The 21,831-nt window shown below is 30.2% G+C and overlaps 1 protein-coding gene and 1 long non-coding RNA gene across 8 annotated transcripts in view; one reads left to right on the top strand and one right to left on the bottom strand.

The window, feature by feature from the left end:
• Positions 1-11: 11 nt before the first annotated feature.
• On the top strand, positions 12-21,116 carry LOC127719341 (uncharacterized). Its single transcript, XR_007990230.1, has 2 exons — positions 12-1,811; positions 20,955-21,116. It is a non-coding gene; the product is annotated as an uncharacterized LOC127719341 (long non-coding RNA).
• The window catches only part of LOC127719335 (centrosomal protein of 104 kDa-like), a 65,543-nt gene continuing 46,040 nt past the window's right edge, over positions 2,329-21,831 (bottom strand). For 3 of the 7 annotated variants that reach the window (XM_052225395.1, XM_052225399.1, XM_052225401.1), the window contains 3 exons: positions 4,951-5,198; positions 3,699-3,845; positions 2,329-2,560 (listed from right to left, as the gene is read on the bottom strand). In XM_052225395.1, coding sequence (XP_052081355.1) covers positions 2,502-2,560; positions 3,699-3,845; positions 4,951-5,198 — 454 coding nt within the window. In that variant the 3' untranslated portion in view covers positions 2,329-2,501. Of the gene's footprint in view, positions 2,561-3,698; positions 3,846-4,950; positions 5,199-19,722; positions 21,704-21,831 lie in introns of those variants that run through there. The other 4 variants (XM_052225397.1, XM_052225400.1, XM_052225396.1 and 1 more) reach the window with 3 other exon arrangements.

Raw genomic sequence — 21,831 nt, 5'->3', positions numbered from 1 at the left:
CATTATTTGATATGAAGAGATTCTTTATTCTATAATATGTTACTCAATAGTTATACATAAATAAATCTTAACAATACATCTATTGGCACCAGATGAATTCATCTTGGAGGGCAAGTTTTCTTTTTAAAACTCATATAAGCTATTGTATAATATTCCAGATATAAATATGGAGTGTATCGAAACATCACCTACTGCATTAAAAATTAAAACTTCATAGTTCATTGCAACATCTGTAATTTTACAAACTTTTTTTGTGTGAGTCTTCAAAAATGAATTAAATTCAAGAAGAACATCATTATTCCATAAAAATACATAACCTGTTACCTTGTAAAATCTTGTTTACAAAAAATCTAGCATATCAACTCAATTTAATGTTGGACAGAAATTAAAATTAAAAAAATTACTTAGTAATTTGTTATTGGATGAAATAAGAATTTCCTATGATTCAGCTAGGTTAGGATTTCATATTCAAATTGATATTTTCATATCTCGACTCTTGTGTAGTTGTAAAATAATTCAATCTGTATTTAACTTTAAAAAATATTATAACTGTTACATAAGTAATGTTTTAATAATAAAATCAGATTTTCTTTTACATTTTATCTTTTATATTGAGTCATTGAACATTTGACCATTCCTTTATCTTTATAAAAATCAGCCCCCCTCCCAACCAAAGAAAACTTAACTATGAATGAACTTTAAAAAAACATACTAATATGTTAAGAAGGGCAGAATAGGGAACTGTATACCTGGATAACAGTCTGATGAAAAATACATTAATGTAACTTACTTCCTTATAAACATAAATAAAATGTAAATTGAAGAATTAAAACAGAGGACAGTTCACCTCCCTACTCCAGTTAAATCTTATTTGACACATCTAATATTTTTTAAAAACAATAAGAACAACTTTGGTTGCTGAAGAAAACGAATTTAATGTCTTTTATATTAATAACTGTTGGTCCCATGATGTTAACAACTCCCTTTTATTACAGCATTTTACATTACAGTCTTTATAATTAACTTTAAGTCCCCATGGCCAAGGCCATTAAAAATATTGTTGGGATAACATTTTCCTAAAAAGATGCTTTTCAAGCAATACAATTTTCTTTTTAAATATAAGTAGAAATTGATGACACATAATACTTATAAATATTATGAAATCCATATTATAGCTATTTTGTGTATTTTTCCTTTGATATGTTTTTGTGATAATTTTTCATATCATGCTACTTGCTTGAAATAAAAAATTATTGATAGAAACCAAGGAAATTGTGCCACTGTCAACGACATCATAGACCAAATAACGATAAACATATTATCAATGGTCTTTCAAACTCGAGGAAGTTGTATGCCACATCTCATCTTAGGTTTGTCGCCTTTCGATGAGATTGTATCTGAGAAAATCCTCTGGTTTGAAAAACCATAGATAATCTATAACTATGCAATACTCATACAAATTAAATACTCTTTACAAAAAAATCTTAAATTCACTGAAGACATAATGTAATTTTTTTCTAGTACAAAATTTCCTAACTGGTGTAGTCTTTATCCTTTAATTTCTAAAATAAGTATAAAGAGTTACTTCTGATTTGATATCCACTGTAAATATGGTAAAATGTATATAAATATAAACAGAGTCCGATTAATGTGAATCATAAACAGTAGTTACAGGTTCCAGTGCACATTTCTGTGATCAACTTATCACGAATCATCATTGCTGATAGATATCAATAAAAGGATATACCAATAAAAGGATGAGTGTGATAAATCAATGAGACATCAATCAGCAGACACAAAGACATCTGAAGGTCAAAATACAGTATTCAACAATAAACAATACTGTACCATACATATCACAGATAAAACATTTTCCTGTATGAAGCTTATTTGCAGAACTTACATTTATCAGGAATTTTAGGAGAGCTGATAGTTTACAAAGATGCATTATAACATGTTGCATAGAAACAAAACCACAGTCGTTCAAGGTTCCATGTGCAGGAAAGGGATGTTTGCCATTAGTGTCAGTCACTGTTGATTCTGTTAAACCAACCTGTATGAAAACATGTCTTGTTCTAAAATCTGACCATCAGAGGCAGATAAGGGTAACTGATGAACAAATCAGGATGGGTGACATCAGTGCAAGAACCTGACCAGAAGACCCTGAATAGCATCTCAGAAACTCATCTAAGATGTAATCCCAGATCTGTGAACCAAACCAAAATATTCCACTCAAAGCCAGATCTAAATTCCTGGGCCATATCTATGACTCCAAACTAGATGTATCACTCAGAGCTAATGCTCTCACATAAATCTTAATCTTGGATATTTCTCTTTCTAAGAATTTAATTTCAAATAGAAACTAAGAAAATTATCCCTGCTAAAGATTTGTCAGTGATCACTGTCTCAATATTGTACAATAGTGTCATATAGTCTAACTATATATCATAATAATATTCTCCTATAAATTATAGCACTATAAATTGTCTAGTCTTAGAAAGTTATCTTGGAGTCTTCTTATTCTTTCCTGTGGCTTTTGGTTTATTCTTTGATGTTCCACCTGAAATATTAAATACAGTGTTATCTGAAACTTTTACACCAAGCAGAATCAAAATACTTTAAAAAACATTTAGTTTCAAAGGTACTAAAAAGTTAAATCACAAAAATACTGAACTCCGAGGAAAATTCAAATTGGAAAGTCCCCAATCAAATGACAAAATCAAAAGCACAAACACATCAAACGAATGGACAACAACTGTCATATTCCTGACTTGGTACAGGCATTTTCTTATGTAGAAAATGGTGGATTGAACCTGGTTTAATAGCGCTAAACCTCTCACTTGTATGACAGTCGCATCAAATTCCATTATATTGACAACGATGCGTGAATAAAACAAACAGACATAAAGGGTAAAAATGTCAAAATAGGGGTACAGCAGTCAACACCGTGTCACAATCTTAATCACAACAAAAACAAACAAATATTTAACAAAGAAGCACAAAGAAGCATATATCACATTTAACAACCTCCTTCATTGCTAACTTAATTTTGTATTTTATTTATGTATGCAAAATTAACCCATAAAGGATCGAGGGATTTTAAGCACTGGGACCGAATTGTAACCTTAACATTAACTCTGGCGTAGAATCGCGTGTTTGACGTAAGAATGAAAACGTCACACAGGTAGAGATATAAAATAATTTTGTCGTTCAAAAGAGGAACAGAGGAAAAATATAAGTTTTTTGAAGGTGAGTAAGTAAGAGTTATACATAATGCATATAAATAAACATGAATACCATCAAATAGTGTGATTTAAAAAAAAATAATTTAAAAAAGAGGAAAAATTTTACTTTGTTAAGCATAGGAATCAATTTACTAGTTATTCTAAAAAAGACTTAACTAAAGGAGTCTGGCACTTTGTCAATATTTTAAATAAGATTCCTGGTGAAATTATTTCAGAAAAGAGAAAAAGAAGTGATAATGAAACAGATAATTGAAATTTCACTTTTGTATGAAATCTATAAATTATGCATAGCCATAACCATTATTGTAAATGTAATTTATGTGTATCAACCTGTTTGCAGAACTTAACTGTATTAAAGGATGTGTGTTTACCTGTTTGCAGACCTTAACTGTATTAAAGGATGTGTGTTTATCTGTTTGCAGACCTTAACTCTATGAAAGGATGTGTATTTACCTGTTGGTGGATTTTTATTAAGTGAGAGGAGACGACGAGGATTCTGTTTGCAGCCATCTTTGCCCATAAGATGGTTTTTCCAGCCGTCTTCACCAGACGAGACATTCTGGTGACATAGTGGACAGTGGTTTGATGAACTTTTGGCAGCTGAAAAAAAAATGGCAGAGTTCATATCTGATGTATAATGTGGAATATTAACAGTAGGATATCAAACTACCTTCAAACTTCAATCAGAAAGTTTTGTGACAAATCCTGATGTAAGCCTTACTGGGCTTACAGTCTACTTTATTAAAAGTGTTCAAACATGTATCTATAAGTTATTGGGAAGATCCTTCTATTCTTTGGTTAATCACAGAAGACTCTGAATGACATTATTATAAAAGTCTTTCAAGTGATTAATGATGATATTTTCTTATGTTTGTGCCCTTGCATGAAGAAATATATCTTGCATCACACTGCACAGAGTGTGATACGAAAACTGCGTGAATTTGATTGGCATATCCAGCATCATGAGACGATATTTCAACATTCCATTGGCTATTCGTTAGGTCATTGATAACTTTCAAATTTGTACAATTTGTCCATGGCAAAGGACATATGTGATTTCAATTATATACAAAACACTCACACTTTTCACCTTGAAATCTTCTTTTTGTCAAATTTTATTACATTCTCAAGCGTACAAATTTTTTTAAAATGTCTGATTTTAAAGTTTGAAGCCGGAAAAGGACATATGACGTCACTCATGGCATGTGCAAGACTAGATCAACGATTCGAGGAATTTTTAATTTAACACAAAAAGAGAAATAGGTTTAACAACTCCTGAGAGTTGGATATCACTTGATATCAACTCTCGCTATTTAATCTAAATAGTAATAATATACTCGCCGAAGGCACGTGTATTATTATATTGAAATTAAATATCTCGAGTTGATATCAAGCGATATCCAATCCTCACTTGTTATGAAACCTATAAATAAAAAACAGGAATAAACTGCAGAAATGATTGGAAAACAAATCTAAAAAGTAAAGCAGAAACCAAGACAAATAGTTGGCATCCATAATAAATTCAAAACAGTTATGGAAACTACTATTGTTTGGCCTCAATTTGTTTTTCATGACTGACTTACCATAAAAACTTTATGTCCAATGCATGCAGTTCATATTAACACATTTAAGAACTTTACTACATCTGCTTTAACGAGAAAGTTATGTCATACTTGTTCAACAAAAGATCACCATGGTAACTTACCGTTACAACTTTTTTCAGACACGTGTTGATCATATTCTGACTTTGGAATGGCTTCAGTACATCGGTTACATTTTGAGTAATCATTTTTCGCCTCACACTCGTTCAGTAAATGATCGGTATAAGTTGCTATTTCTACCACTTGCTTACAGTTTGTGCAACGTTTTAACATTGGACAATGTTTCCAATAATGTAAATCAAGTCCTTCTTCTGTAAAACTTTCATTCCTTTCGCCACAGAATATACAAATACTGAAAACAATACACCAAAATATTTAAATGAAGGATTGATGGGTTGATTTTAAACATTCATGTCAACAATTTCAATTGAATATACAATAAAATGAAAGACTGTGTCTGAGGACACAAATGCCCCATCTCAAGCATGCATATAATATGTAAAAATACTTTTTGAGAGCATTTGATGTCACTGCTAGTTTTTAAAAAGTTCTATGGTTCTAGTCTTAGGAATTTTTGTGCTATGTTATTTTCAAATTTTCACTGTTTTTTTTTTATTACTTATGTAAAAAGTTATGTTGTGTCCAGTAAATTTCTGAGAAAAGAAAAAACAATTTTCCAAGTTATAAAGGGGCATAACTCTAGAAGTGTAAGTGACTCGCTGCCCAAATTATAACTCTGCAAGTTTTTGTTCTTAGCATTGTGTATGAGTTTCATAAAATTTGCATGAGGCAAGCTTAAGTTAAGAGTGCAGAAACAAAAAATTCTCAATTTCTAATTTATAACTCTAGAGTTGAGTTTCATAAAATTTGGATGAGGACTTCCTATGCTCATTTTATACTAAATGATGTTTCATTACAATCTGTGAAGGCATGAAATCTAGATGAAGCATCCTCAATCTTAAGCAGAGGTGATTTGAATATATGACTAAAAGGAAAATTACTTATTGGTATAAACCTTAGTTGCAGTATATAAACAAGATGTGTTTCGGTTTTTTATGTTGTTAGGTATATATCTCATTGCTGTATAGCCCACATGCCCTTTAACTGTAAACCAACTTATTTTCACGGATACTTTATTTAGCGTTTAGCCCTTTCTAGCCCATTTCGCGGTGATTTAATTTCGCGATTCTCAATTTACTTGATGTAGTTAAGTATGGAAAAATCCAAGTTTTACATATTGCGACGATTTATATTCGCGAAATTTATCTACTCGCGAAAATCGCAAAAATAAATCACTCACGAAAATTAGTTGGTTTACAGTATTCATAATGATATGACAAATTTTCGCTAAGAACTAATATTTTACAAAAATTCTATTCCATTATAGCTAACTTCATTACTTAAGAACGTTTCAGTAAAGACAATCACCAATTCTGATTTAATAGTTAAAATCTTTATCTAATGTACTTTGGAAAAGGTAATTTTCACGAGTCAAACATTTACTATGTTATACTCATGTGGTTCTGGTTTTTATTTAGTCTTCAAAATCAAAGAAGCATTGGCGATTCCTGAAAAATTTACTTTTTTTTAGTAATAAAAATCATTTCAGTTTTAAACCTTTGCGTTCTTAAATGTTTGTAGAAAACCAGTAAGAAACTTCATGAAGTAAATGCTATGAAACAGTCAATACAGGTTCGTTGATGCTATGAGTCTAGTGTGAATATTTTCAACAATTTAAAAATAAGACCTGAATTTTTAAGTCATCTCAAATAGACATCATCCTCCCTTTTGTCAAGGGAAATAAGTTGGACCATTTTTTCTTGACCATACCAGGAAGGGATTAGTTTAACTTACTTATCCATATTGTAAACAGAAGTGTCATCATCCCCCTCCCTTTTGTCAAGGGAGATAAGTTGGACCATTCTTTCTTGACTCTATCAGGAAGGGGTTACTTTAACTTACTTATCGATATTGTAAACAGAAGTGTCATCATCCCCCTCCCTTTTGTCAAGGGAGATAATTTGGACCATTCTTTCTTGACTCTATCAGGAAGGGATTACTTTAACTTACTTATCCATATTGTAAACAGAAGTGTCATCATCATCAGCAGCTGTTTTCTTATTAATTATTTTAGACTTCTTTCGTGGCTCATTTTTCTGTAATTTGATAAGAGGATGTCATTTCAATTCACACATTTGTTTATAGGTAAGAAACAATGATTAAGACTATTATAAGATTGTAGCAGTATATAAACCTCTATAAAAACTGTCCTATGGACTTTCCCATTTCTCAGAAAAAAGAAATTTCATACTTGTGATATTTTACTAAAATTTTTATAAATGATTACTGGTAGATACAATTGTCACGGAATTTTCTAAGAAAGTTTTTGAACATTATTTATTCAAAGAGTAATGCTTTTAATTTTTCATTCCATTTAAAAATAGTACTGCTATTGAAGTCGTCATGGGGAAAAGTTGGTAGATTCAATCTTTTGAAAATGGAGACTGAAATGGAAAGTAAAAAAATGTATAGCTGAATAACATTCAGTCATTATGTGAAATATGTAAAGTTCTTCAAAAATCTAAAATAAAATTTGTACTTAGAAATAATTTCATTCCGATATATAAAACAGCAGAAAACCAAACGAGATAAAAATTAAGTGCATGCTATCAGTATGTGATTTACAGCTATATACAAATATTTCAATGTTTTTAAAAGAAAAAGCAATTTATTGTAGTCTCATTATAATAGTGTTTACCTGCTACTGATGCATCATGATAATTGTTATATTATCTGTTTTGTTTGTTGCTGTTGTTATTCGTATAGTATGTTTCTCTTTGTTGCAATATGGTATTTTATGTTCTATCATACTATAGAGACGTTAATCAAGTGACTTGTTTTAAATTCTGATAGGTCGAGTTATCATTAGACTTCAAAATGTTGAATTGGTTGAATTATACGGCTAATTGTAATTTTAAACTCAGTGATGTGCAATTTGATAAGTTATTCAATAGATTACACTCGTGTCACAGGATATCGATGTATACCCTAGGTGGTCATTCAGGTTCAATAAACAAGGATGTTGTTGATTAATTCATCTGTTGAAACAACAGACCAATCCGCATTATTTTCCTGGACTCGCACGCAGTACTAGTTATCTCTCATACCTCAACATACAGAACGCATCAGCATTATGAGGGTCTTGATGGGGTTTACAGAATCAATGAATAATATATTTCAATGTGAAAATAAATTTTGAAAAATGAATTTTACTCTTGTTTTCCTATTTGTTTCTCTCATTTATCATATATTTTTTTTTCTCCATAATCACAAAAACGGACTATCCTTAAATAAAATTGAGAATGGAAATGGGGAATATGTCAAAAGAGACAACAACCCGACCAATGAGCAGACAACAGCCGATGGTATTTAAGTATTAATCCCATCAGAGACATAAAATAATGTATTATATGTCTCTGATACCATGGAACAATTCTTAACCCATTTCTCTGACGTCAGTCTATTGTTCTGACTGTAGATTATTTTTCAAGAATCCACTGACCATAGTATTAACTTTAGAGAACTTATATTATAACTTTAACCTTTTAACTTACGATCTTTTATCCTCTCAAAAACGAGTGGCATGTGTAGGATTCGAACCCGCGCGTATTTTCTTCGTAATCAATACAGTCTTCAGTCTATGCATGCTACCACTAGACCACGATGGCTGACATCAATCGTTATATAAATAGTACTCTTAAAGCGCTTACTTGTCAAAACATGTCATTTAACTGTATTTCTGTCTCATTGTAATCTAATGAAATATATATATCTTGGTTTGTTCATGTTTATTGAATTTGTTTTATTTTGGGTGTTATTTTTTTTTAAGAAATGGGTTAAAACTACTTCTTTGACCATAAAAACAGAAACAAAATCATCGCCATTATATGAAAATGAAATATATGATACTTCTACATGTTCTAGGATTAAAACAATATTTTGGTCCTGAAAAAAAAATTACAATGAAAAAAATTCATTCCGGGTACAAGGTTCGAACATTGCACTGTTAATATCACCGTTATGACATTCGTTATAAACGACTAGACGATCACGGTAATGAACAGCTTGATGGTAAGTTTATGAAATCAACATAATTATTCATTGTACATCCGTAGCAAGAGCAATTCTGATGTGGATTCAGAATGCGTACCACAGATAAAACTATTTTACTGACCGGTGAACGATATATGCCAAATGTAATAACCCTAAAATAATCTTAACTTAAATGAAACGGAAACAGTTTAAACAAAATTTAAATATAATTGTTCAATTTAAATCGTAAGCACATAATTTTAATACTTTAAACAGCAATATGAATTATGAAATGGCAGATTTATAGCATATACGCTAATAATATTTAATTGACTAAGAACGACATAATGGTGTTACGATTTCATTATACCAAATCACGTTGCTAAATATTATATATATAAATTTTGAAGATTCTAAATTTTGTTAATTAAAATTTTTTAACTTTTCAAAACAAGATAAATAAATTCTGTATATCAATATATGTCTTTTTGAATAAATTAAATATACCAAAATCTATTTAATTTAAATAATTTGTAATGATTAAAGATTAAATGAAATATGTATATACAAAAATAAAATCTGGTATTAAAAAGGGGAGCTAACACCCCATTTAAGTTATATTAAACTTATGTTAACTTGTCAAATGTCTAAATATAGATGCGAACCGTGTGGATATATTCATTTCCAGCTATTATAGAATAAAAAAGACAAAATACCAAACTTTTTTTATGAAATATTGTTGATTCATTGTCAAAACGTAAAACAGACAGTCGTTTTACTAGAAATGGGTTAAGCTAGAGAATTGATAAGAAGTAGTGGATTCGGAAACGATAATCAACTTGCGACTAAAGTCGCTCGTTGATTATCGTTTACGAATCCACTACTTCTTATCAATTCTCTACTACAGAAACAACTCAAAAACATCGTTGAACATGATGTATAATTAATTCTATTTTATTCAAAACACTGTTCTCATAACATTATAGTCATAAGCAATAAGGATAATCCAATCAATTTTGTTGATTGTATCATGGAAGTATTATGAAAGAAAAAGCCATGGGAAGATAGAGAACTAGCTGATGTAAAGAAAACTGTATCAAATCTAGCCAAATTATTACGAATAAATCCTTATAACCTCAATTTAAGAAATAATTTTCTTGGTCACTGTAAACTATGTAAAAAATTAATAAAAAGAAAGAAAAATCATTTTAAAAAGGAAATATTTAGTAAGCTTTCAGCCCTTAGAGATAAAGACCCTAAACAATATTGGAAATGATTAAAATCATTAAAATATGAGAACACTAATAATAAAATTGAGCTTCAAGCTGGTTTTCCAGAAATTATTGATCATTTTAAGCATCAAGGAGAGACTGTAAACTATGATAAAGAATTTAAAACTAAAATTGAAACCGATATATTAAATGAAACTGATGCACTTTTATTCAATGAGGTAACTGATAAACCTTTTACTATCAATGAAGTAAATAAATGTATACAAAAATGAAAACTGGGAAAAGCTCAGGTCCAGATCAAATTTCTAATGAAATTATTAAATATAGTTGTGTTGTTACTTGTAAAGCTATTACTAAGCTTTTTAATTTAATTCTTGATTCTGGTAAATATCCATCAAACTGGAGAAAATCTTTTACCATACTTATTCATAAAGCTGGAGACAAGCTAGATATTAATAACTATAGGGGAATTTCCCTTCAAAATTGTATTGCTAAACTTTTTAGTGCTGTTATTAATTCTAGAGTTGTAACTTATTATGAACAAAAGTTTTCAGTTCATCAATTTGGATTTAGAAATAATCATAGGACAGCAGATAGTATTTTTATTCTAAAAACTTTAATAATAAAATATTTGACAAAAAAGAAGAGTAAAATTTACTCTTGCTTTGTTGATTTGCGTCGTGCATTTGACACCGTTTGGCATGCTGGTCTCTTATACAAATTAAAAAAGGATGATGTTGGAAAGAAAATATTTGAAGTAATTAAAGATATATATATAAGTGTTGTGAATCTTCAGTTAAAATAGATAATAAACAATCTCAATTTTTTGAAATAAATAAAGGGGTCAAACAAGGGGACAGTTTGAGCCCCACATTGTTTAATTGTTTTATTAATGATCTCCATTCAATTTTTGATGGGACATGTCATCCTGTGTCCTTAGATAAAACATCAATAAGTAGTCTTAGTTTTGCTGATGATCTTTTAATATTATCAGAATCACAAAACGGTTTACAATCTGCTTTGAATAAACTGGAAAAATATTGCTACAAATGGCAACTGACTGTAAATACAAATAAAACAAAAATTATGATTTTTCATTCTAGAAATTCTTTTGAGTCAAAATTTTTTTATAAACAAAATCAGTTAACTGAAGTTAAAGAGTATAATTTTCTTGGGAACATTATTGATAATAAAGGAAAATTTTAGAGATCTACACATGAACTATCCAAGAAAGCGCTTAAAGCGTTATTTTCATTAAAAAAATATATGTCTAATTTTCATCATGTTCCTGTTGATTTATCATGTAAATTATTTGATTCACTAATTAAACCCATAATTTTATATAATAGCGAGATCTGGTTTATGGAAGATTATTACTCAATTTTTAGAGCCATAAATAGAGCCACTTTGCATGGAACTAACTGTGATATTTTATCATTGGCAGATAGATTCAGCTTTGAGAAAGTGCATCATAAATTTTGTAAAACTGTTCTTGGAATTAAAAAAACCTCATGTAATATAGCTGCAAAGTCTGAGTTAGGACGATTTCCGCTTGACTCCTTTATTAAAACTCAAGTTTTATTATATTTTTGTAGAATAAACTGCCATGAAATAAACCCTCTTGTTAGAGAAGCTTTTGCAGTAAATAAGTCTATGTCTGAAGATGGAATATATACTTGGTATACTTTTGCCAAGCATATTTTTAAAGAATTTAATATTGATGAAGAAGAATATGTTGATTTTGATAAACCTTTTAAACTTATAAAAAACTCACTCAAAAAAACTTTTAAACATATTGTGAAGGAAAAGTATAATAACATCACTCAAAAAAACTTTCAAATATTGATAATAGTTCAAAACTTTATTTTTATAGTAAACTTAAAAATGAAATTAAATTGGAGGACTACTTGCACAATCTAAACAATTTTAATAGTCGTCAACTTTTAACAAAATTACGTGTAAGTGATCATAATTTGGAAATTGAATTAGGACGTTATAAAAAAATTCAAAGAGAACACAGACTGTGCAAAGTTTGTAAAATTTTAGATGATGAGGAACACTTTTTCCTTCATTGCCAAATTAACAGTAATGTAAGACATTCCCTTATAAATGCAATTAAAACCCATTATCCTAATTTTAACCAGCTTGACTCAAACTCTAAACTTAAAACTATTCTAGATCCCAATAAAGATATTTTGTCTAGTGTTGTAGACTATATAAAGCAATCTATGGAATTGCGAAAATAGGGTCCACATTGGTCAATTATTATATATATATATATATATATATATATTATTAATATCAACTTGACTTGTTTAAAACATTTATCATGTATTATGTTTCTTGTCACTTGTGTATACAATGTACTATGTTTGCATTTTAACCCGCCAGGGTTTCATGTTTTGCAATAAATAAAGTTATTATATTGATATAAGATAAGATAAGATAAATTTTATTTCCAATAGAGGACCCATTATAGGCATAGTCAGTACATTGATTTTTTATATCACACAATTGCAATATACAATACACAAGAAAAGAAAAAAAGAAAAAAAGAAATACAACTGAAAAAAAAAACATGAAATAATAGTTAATAATACATGTAGTCACGTAAACCAGCATGTTTAGTGTTTATTGACCATGCACCAGAAGCAGCATCACATCCATTATAAAAAAAGCTTTTGAGTCAAGTCCTTCCTCGTGGCTGATGCATATGAACAATTAGTATATATATAATACTTCCATGATTGTATAATTCACGGCTGAGTAGTTGTGTAATCGTGCTCGCATTATCTTATGAAAATAACGAATATCTCTCTAAGAGCGCATTTCTTTCAAACACAGACGAGACAAACGGTTCAGCGAGCACACGTTTAGATCATTTGTTTCTAACATACGTTTGAAAAGTTTGCATAAATTTTGACCAATTATACACTCGCTGCAAATGCGTCTATAGTTTGTCTTTCGTCGTTTGTTAGTACAAACGATGAATTTCTTTCTAACTTTAACATTTAATCAATTACCTAAACATATTTTTCGCACTAGAAAAGATGTATGTTCTTGCTTGTCATAACTCGAAACAATGTCTAAAATTACTCAAATTTAGGTATTACCATCCTTTCTTTCATTTCTGTTATCTCCAATAAAAAGGCTTATCATCACTATCTTCATACATTCATCTGCTGAGGATGAAGAACTGCCAAAAAAATTAAATATGCATAGAGGAGCGATGTCCTCTGTGTCTATAACATCTTATACGGAGGCTATTTTCCACGCGTAATTAGTTCAAATACCAACACTAGTGTCAAGCTATCCAGCAATTCTCATCCTGCAATTCTCTTTATGAAAAGCTATCCTGCAATTCGTCATCCTGCAATTGCGTTTGGAAAACTACATGAGCGACAATTTTATTTTTCTTTAAAATCATAGTTTTTGACATTTTTGTTCGAAAACAAGATTTATATAGAAAATCAAAGATTTTTATATCCCATTAATAAAATGCTAAATTTACTTTGCAAATTGTTTTCACAGTTCAAACATGGTCAGTAAACACTGATTAAACGATGAATTTGTTTCTTCTTTTGTAACGTTTAACAAACTATAACAAACGGCACACAACGTTTACCAAACTTTGGTTAGAATGAAATGCACACTAAGTTCGTTTTTAAAATCTAAAAAATAACCTCAGGGACTCGGTTTGCAGTTTAAAATTTTGTTTATTTTTGTTTTTTTATATATTTTTTCGTATTTCCTGTCTATTTTACATGATTCACGTTTTAAACGTTGGCATCAATATTTCTTTGTTTTTCTAGCAATGTGCAGTTTACTATCCATATCCGTATACTGAAAAATCCTAGGAAATATTTTAAGATCTTTCTATTATATATTCGAACAATTGTCAACACATTATTTGTGACTTTTTGTCCTGTTACTTTTTGTCCTATCAAATTTGTGACTTTATGTCCTGTGACTTTGTTTGAATATATAAGAGAAAGATCTTGAAATATTTTCTTTTTATTACATATATTCATTTTTAGTTTAGGAAATTGTTCATAAGACTTGATAAATGAAAATTTATTCAATTTGAATTGTGCAAAGGATATATTTTTTGGCACAATGAAGCCATTTAAGTACCAAGCCACTTTGACATTTTGTTTTCACAACAATTATTTGATCATTATTGATATTTATTGAATATATTTTAATTACAAAGTTGCTTCATATATAATAGTTCAAGAAAAAACAAAAATTTTATTTTCTAAATAAGTGTTTTCTTATTTATAGAAAAATAATCTCAAAACTCAATTGTGACTTTTTGTCCTGTGACTTTTTGTCCGTGACTTTTTGTCCTGTGACTTTCTGTCCTGCATTCTTTTTCTAGTAAAATAGTCCCAGTTTTTACTTAGTATTAAATCGATTTAAAAATACGGCTTGTTCACTAAATACTGTAGCCCATATTAATGAGTATTCTATGAAATAACAAAAAGAATTTTGTTCCTGGATGTATATTTATTAGTGATATAAGTTGGGAGAAACAATGTAATCAAAATTTAAATCTTTACCCCCCCCCCCCCCCCTTTCCCTTGATCCCTCCTAAATAATGAATGTTAATGCTTTACGAATTTCTTTGATATGGTACATTCTGTATATCTATATAGGTAGTGATGTTCCTTGACATTTCCAGGTATTACAGATCAACATGTATATTACCTGAAAATGACAAGCGTGACTGTCCTATGTATACAGGTTCATGCCGGCGTTTTAAGTTTCCGCATTAAAATTCCTACTTTTCCGCATTTTTATAGTACTCTATTTCACGAAAATGCGGAAACGTGAAACTGGATTTTTGCTAAAAATGCGGAAACGTAATATGCCCGTTCATGTTTTAGAATGGCGTTCAATACCTTTCTCTGATATAATTACATTTTATATCATTCACATTTCACATTTTATTTTCATTATTGGTCATTTAAACCAAACAAGAAATACATGTTCACCTTAATTACAATCATTCAATACACTAAATATAGTTGCTTATAGTTTCATAAAAACAGACTTAACCAAGAAAACTAAACATTGACCAATGAACCATGAAAATGAGGTCAAGGTCAGATGGACCATGCCAGGCATGTACAACTTTCAATCCTTCCATACAAAAATAGTTGACCTATTGCTTATAGTTTAAAAATGGACCAAAACATAAGAGCAATGAACCGTGAAAATGAGGTCAATGTCAAATAAAACCTGCAAGACTGACATGTACATCATAAAATATTTCCATACACCAAATTTAGTTGGCCTATTGCATATAGTATTAGAAAAAAAGACCAAAACTCAAAAAATTTAACTTTCACCAATTAACCATGAAAATGAGGTCAAGGTCAGATGACACCTGCCAGTTGGACATGTACACCTTACAATCATTCCATACACCAAATATAGTAGACATATTGCATACAGTATAAGAAAAATAGACCAAAACACAAAAACTTAACTATAACCACTGAACCATGAAAATAAGGTCAGGTTCAGATAACACCTGCCAGTTGGACATGTACACCTTACAATCCTTCCATACACCAAATATACTAGACCTATTGCTTATAGAATCTGAGATATGGACTTGACCACCAAAACTTAACCTTGTTCACTCATCCATGAAATGAGGTCGAGGTCAAGTGAAAACTGTCTGACAGGCATGAGGACCTTGCAAGGTATGCACATAACTAATATAATTATCCTATTACTCATCTTAAGAGAGAAATTAACATTACAAAAAATCTTTACTTATTTTCAAGTAGTCACTGAACCATGAAAATGAGGTCAAGGACAATGGACATGTGACAGACGGAAACTTCGTAACACAAGGCATCTAAATACAAAGTATGACTTATCCAGGTCTTCCACCTTCTTAAATATAAAGCTTTTAAGAAGTTAGTTAACGCCGCCGGATCACTATCCTTATGTCGAGCTTTCAGCGACTAAAGTCGCAAGCTCGACAAAAAATCATGTATCTAAGACTAAATTATCAATCAGTACACATCGAACATCCAATGGATTTAGTGTAAAGTTGTCATAAACAGGCAGAGAAAAACATGACCTTGTGCAATGCCAAGATACTAGTATCGACAGATTGTAGATCAATGAATGTATATATGTATATGACAAAAAAAATTTGTTTTCTTTTCATTTACCGATAACAAAATCAATATTAATACCAATAAAACAATATTTAATCATCTAATTACAGTGTTGAATTGGTAACCTTTAAGAATAAGTTTATTTAAAGGATCAATAAGTTGACCAGAGTCGAAACACAATCCTGTTCTCTCTTTCCCGATTATGACATCCTCGAGCTGGTTCTGACCATGATCAGTACGATGTGTACAATATGTGGAGCAGGATCTGCTTGCCCTACCAGGATCACATAGGATTACCTCCATTTTTTTGTTGCTGTCTTTAAATTAGTTTTCTATGTAGGAATATAGAATGAAACATTTTGTCTTTTTTTCGGTAAATATGAAGTATAATTGAGCTTCGAAAAACTTAAATTTGCTTCGGCCATTGGCATCAGTGAATAAGTTTTTTAAAAGTCAAAAAAACCACTCAAGGTGGTATGGGTGTCTTTAGCCATATTGGATTGTAAAAAAACACAGAACATAAGGTCCAGAATTCAATCAAGTTTGCAAAATTTGATGCAGGAATGCAGATATCTAATATAATTTTCATTTAAAAGTACAAATTTATAGTTATAAATTTTAATATTTTAAGTGTAGATTATTTGTCCTTAATTTTTAATTTTTTTTAAATTGCCATTTTAAGGGGAGGTAACTCTGAAATAGTGCATTTTCTGAAGGAATCTACATGGAATTTTGCTTTTTTGAATTTAGGCCGGAAAAAATGTACGGTGACCCGATCTTTTCTTTTAATTTTCTCAAAGCATTTTCAAAAAGCTATCTTCTCGTATTTTATTTTACAATTCTATCATTCAATTTAAATTCTAATCACATAATGATTAAAGTTTTTTCCTGTATAATCCATTCAAAATGTGTCATTTTGTCACAACCTGTAGCTTGAGGAAATGCTCTGTGACCTATAATTTTTATTATATTTTTGAAATATCAATATATACTACGTTTTGGCAAAGTATGAACAAATTCTATCATTTTTAATTTAGACTAGACTCCCATACCACCTTAAAGAGAGTAATTGTATAATATTCATAAAAAGAAATGAATGGTTATATTCACGGTATGAAATCAATATCATAAATTTCAATTCTGGATACTGTACTGACCAACATACAGTCACAACACTCACCATGATAACATTTCAAATGAAAAAGGATGCAACTTGATCGCAATAGGTAATCCCTATCATTGGATACGGCAAAGTTTACTCTGTATGTGGTAAAGTAACATTTCAAGGTTTTGGAACAGTTAGATAACTGTGTCACATGTAAAATATGACAGATGGATTTTGTACCAAGTCAGGAATCTGGCAGTTGTTATCTAATAGTTCGTTTCTATGTATGTTGCATTGTCGTTTGTTTTGTTGAACTTCAGTGTTCTGTTGATTCATTGTTTTCCTCTTATAATTGATGTGTTTCCCTCGGTTTAAGTTTGTAACCAGAATTTGTTTTCTCTCAATAGATATATGACTTTTGAACAGAGCTATACTACTGTTGCCTTTATTGATATTTCTAATAACCATCTTCTATGAAGTTTAAACTCTATCCTTTATTTGAAGCAATGGTTTAGTTTATTGGTAAATCAGTTGCATCACGGAATAAACGTTTTAATTATTGATAGTGTAAGAATGATGCAAAACCATTTCTCAGTAACGTTAGAATAAAGAACAGAAATACAGCAAAAAATCTTTTTTTGCTATTGTCAACCCTGTAGAGATTGTGTGTCATACATTAAAACACCATGATTTATTTTCCTTTGGTTATATTTCTGATTTGACAATTGTTATACAGCCATTTTATGAGAAGTGTCTGAATTATGGAAAATTTGTATACAGCCAATCTTGCAATATTTTAAATGATGGTACTTTTTCATAAGGTCCATATGAGCATGATGCCTGAATGATTATAATTTTGCATAACGCCCATCTATGCAAGATGGCCATAGTTCATAACAGACCAAGTATGCAAGAGGTGAAACTAAGAGTCATTATTTGATATGAAAGAGATTCTTTATTCTATAATATGTTACTCAATAGTTATACATAAATAAATCTTAACAATACATCTATTGGCACCAGAGGAATTTATCTTGGAGGGCAAGTTTTCTTTTTATAACTGAAATAAGCTATTGTATAATATTCATGGTATATATATCTTAAACTAATAAACAAATGCAAAAAAAATGGTTGTCTCAAGACTTTTATCTACAGTATTTCGTGAAACACTTACATAGTTAATTACAGCATCTGTAATTTTATCATCTGTTTTGGTTTGAGTCTTTATAATTGCAGAAAACTCATGAAATAAACGTCACTATTCCATAGAAAGACATAACATATGATACCTTGTTATGTCTTGTTTACTAAATCTAGCAAATCAGCACAATTTAATTTTTGATAGAAGTTAAAATAAAAAAACTTACTTAGTAAATTTTTTATTGGATGAAATAAGAATTTCCTATGATTCATCTAGTTTAGGACTTCATATTCAAATTGATAGTTTCATACCTCGACTCTTAAAATGTAAAATAATTCAATCTGTATTAAAAACATTAAAAAATATTATGACGGTTACATAAGTAATGTTTTAATAATAAAATCAGTGTTTTTAAATTTTCTTTTTCTTTTACATTTTATCTTTTATATTGAGTGGTTGAACATTTGACCATTCCTTTATCTTTATAAAAATCAGCCTCCCCTCCCCCCCTAAAGAAAACTTAACTATGAATGAACTTTAAAAAAACATACCAAACCTTTAAACAGACTTATTTGGAAAGGATATAGTTACGATACTGTTGTCAAGTCATTAAGGATTGCATATTTTGGTACCAATATTGATTCACTCATAGGGTCTTTGCATCGGAAATAAACACATTTATTCTAAAACCAGTTGTTGGCATGATACGGGTTATGTTCTTCTCATATATTTTATGATGGTATGATACTAAACCCCTAACGGGAGGGATTGTACTTGATTTTCATATGATGAAGACATAATCTTTCAATCAGTTTAATTGAGGTTTGGAGCTGGCATGTCAGTAACTGCTAGTAGTCCTTTGTTCATTTATGTATCATTGTCATTTTGCTTAGTTTCTTTTGTTACCTATTCTGACAACGGATTCAGACTTCTTTTAACTGAGTTTTACTGTGCATATTGCTATGTGTTTCTTTTTTCTACATAGGGGGAGGGTTGAGATCTCACAAAACATGTTTAACCCCGCCGCATTTTTGCACCTGTCCCAAGTCAGGAGCCTCTGGCCTTTGTTAGTCTTGTATGTTTTTTAATTTTAGTTCATCTATATGTTTTGGAGTTTAGTGTGACGTCCATTTTCACTGAACTAGCACACAATTTTATTTAGGGGCCAGCTGAGGACCACCTCCGGTTGCGGAATTTTCTCGCTGCGTTTAAGAATCATTGGTAGCCTTCGGCTGTTGTCTGCTCTTTGGTCGGGTTGTTGTCTCTTTGACATATTCCCCATTTCCATTCTCAATTTTATACTCATATGTTAAGAAGGGCAGAATAGGGAACTGTTTACCTGGAAAACAGTCTGATGAAAAATACATTAATGTAACTTACTTCCTTATAAACATAAATAAAATGTAAATGGAAGAATTAAAACAGAGGACAGTTCACCTCCCTACTCCAGTAAAATCTTATTTGACACATCTAATATTTTTTAAAAACAATAAGAACAACTTTGGTAAGATATATAATTGCTTTAGAAAACGAATTTAATGTCTTTTTATATTAATAACTGTTGGTCCCATGATGTTAACAACTCCCTTTTATTACAGCATTTTACATTACAGTCTTTATAATTAACCCTAAGCCTTATAGCCCAGGCCATTAAAAATATTGTTGGGATAACATTTTCCTAAAAAGATGCTTTTTAAGCAATACAATACTTTTTTAAATATAAGTAGAAACTGATGAGACATAATATAACTATTATGAAATCCATATTATAGCTATTTTGTGTATTTTTCTTTTGATCTTTTTTTGTGATAATTTTTCTTATCATGCTTCTTGCTTGAGATAGAAAATTATCGATAGAAACCAAGGAACTTGTGCCACTGTCAACGACATCATCGACAAAATAGCGATAAACATGTGGTCTTTCAAACTCGAGGAAGTTGTATGCCACATCTCATCTTAGGTTTGTCGCCTTTCGATGAGATTGTATCTGAGAAAATCCTCTGGTTTGAAAAACCATAGATAATCTATAACTATGCAATACTCAGACAAATTAAATACTCTTTACAAAAAAATCTTAAATTCACTGAAGACATAATGTAATTTTTTTCTAGTACAAAATTTCCTAACTGATGTAGTCTTTATCCTTTAATTTCTAAAATAAGTATAAAGAGTTACTTCTGATTTGATATCCACTGTAAATATGGTAAAATGTAAATAAATATCAGAGTCCGATTAATGTGAATCATAAACAGTAGTTTCAGGTTCCAGTGCACATTTCTGTGATCAACTTATCATGAATCATTATTGCTGATAGATATCAATAAAAGGATATACCAATTAAAGGATGAGTGTGATAAATCAATGAGACAGCAATCAGATGACACAAAGACATCTGAAGGTCAAAATATGGTCTTCAACAATAAACAGTACTGTAGCATATATATCACAGATAAAACATCTTCCTGTATGAAGCTTATTTGCAGAACTCACATTTATCAGGAATTTTAGGAGAGCTGATAGTTTACAAAGATGCATTATAACATGTGGCATAGAAACAAAACCACAGTCGTTCAAGGTTCCATGTGCAGGAAAGGGATGTTTGCCATTAGTGTCAGTCACTGTTGATTCTGTTAAACCAACCTGTATGAAAACATGTCTTGTTCTAAAATCTGACCATCAGAGGCAGATAAGGGTAACTGATGAACAAATCAGGATGGGTGACATCAGTGCAAGAACCTGACCAGAAGACCCTGAATAGCATCTCAGAAACTCATCTAAGATGTAATCCCAGATCTGTGAACCAAACCAAAATATTCCACTCAAAGCCAGATCTAAATTCCTGGGCCATATCTATGACTCCAAACTAGATGTATCACTCAGAGCTAATGCTCTCGCATAAATCTTAATCTTGGATATTTCTCTTTCTAAGAATTTAATTTCAAATAGAAACTAAGAAAATTATCCCTGCTAAAGATTTGTCAGTGATCACTGTCTCAATATTGTACAATAGTGTCATATAGTCTAACTATATATCATAATAATATTCTCCTATAAATTATAGCACTATAAATTGTCTAGTCTTCGAAAGTTATCTTGGAGTCTTCTTATTCTTTCCTGTGGCTTTTGGTTTATTCTTTGATGTTCCACCTGAAATATTAAATACAGTGTTATCTGAAACTTTTACACCAAGCAGAATCAGAATACTTTAAAAAAAACATTTAGTTTCAAAGGTACTAAAAAGTTAAATCACAAAAATACTGAACTCCGAGGAAAAT

The sequence above is a fragment of the Mytilus californianus genome, unplaced genomic scaffold, assembly GCF_021869535.1.
Source record: "Mytilus californianus isolate M0D057914Y unplaced genomic scaffold, xbMytCali1.0.p SCAF_11, whole genome shotgun sequence".
Taxonomy (NCBI): domain Eukaryota; kingdom Metazoa; phylum Mollusca; class Bivalvia; order Mytilida; family Mytilidae; genus Mytilus; species Mytilus californianus.
The sequence above is the reverse complement of the archived record's forward strand: the minus strand, read 5'-3'. Positions and strand labels throughout refer to the sequence as shown.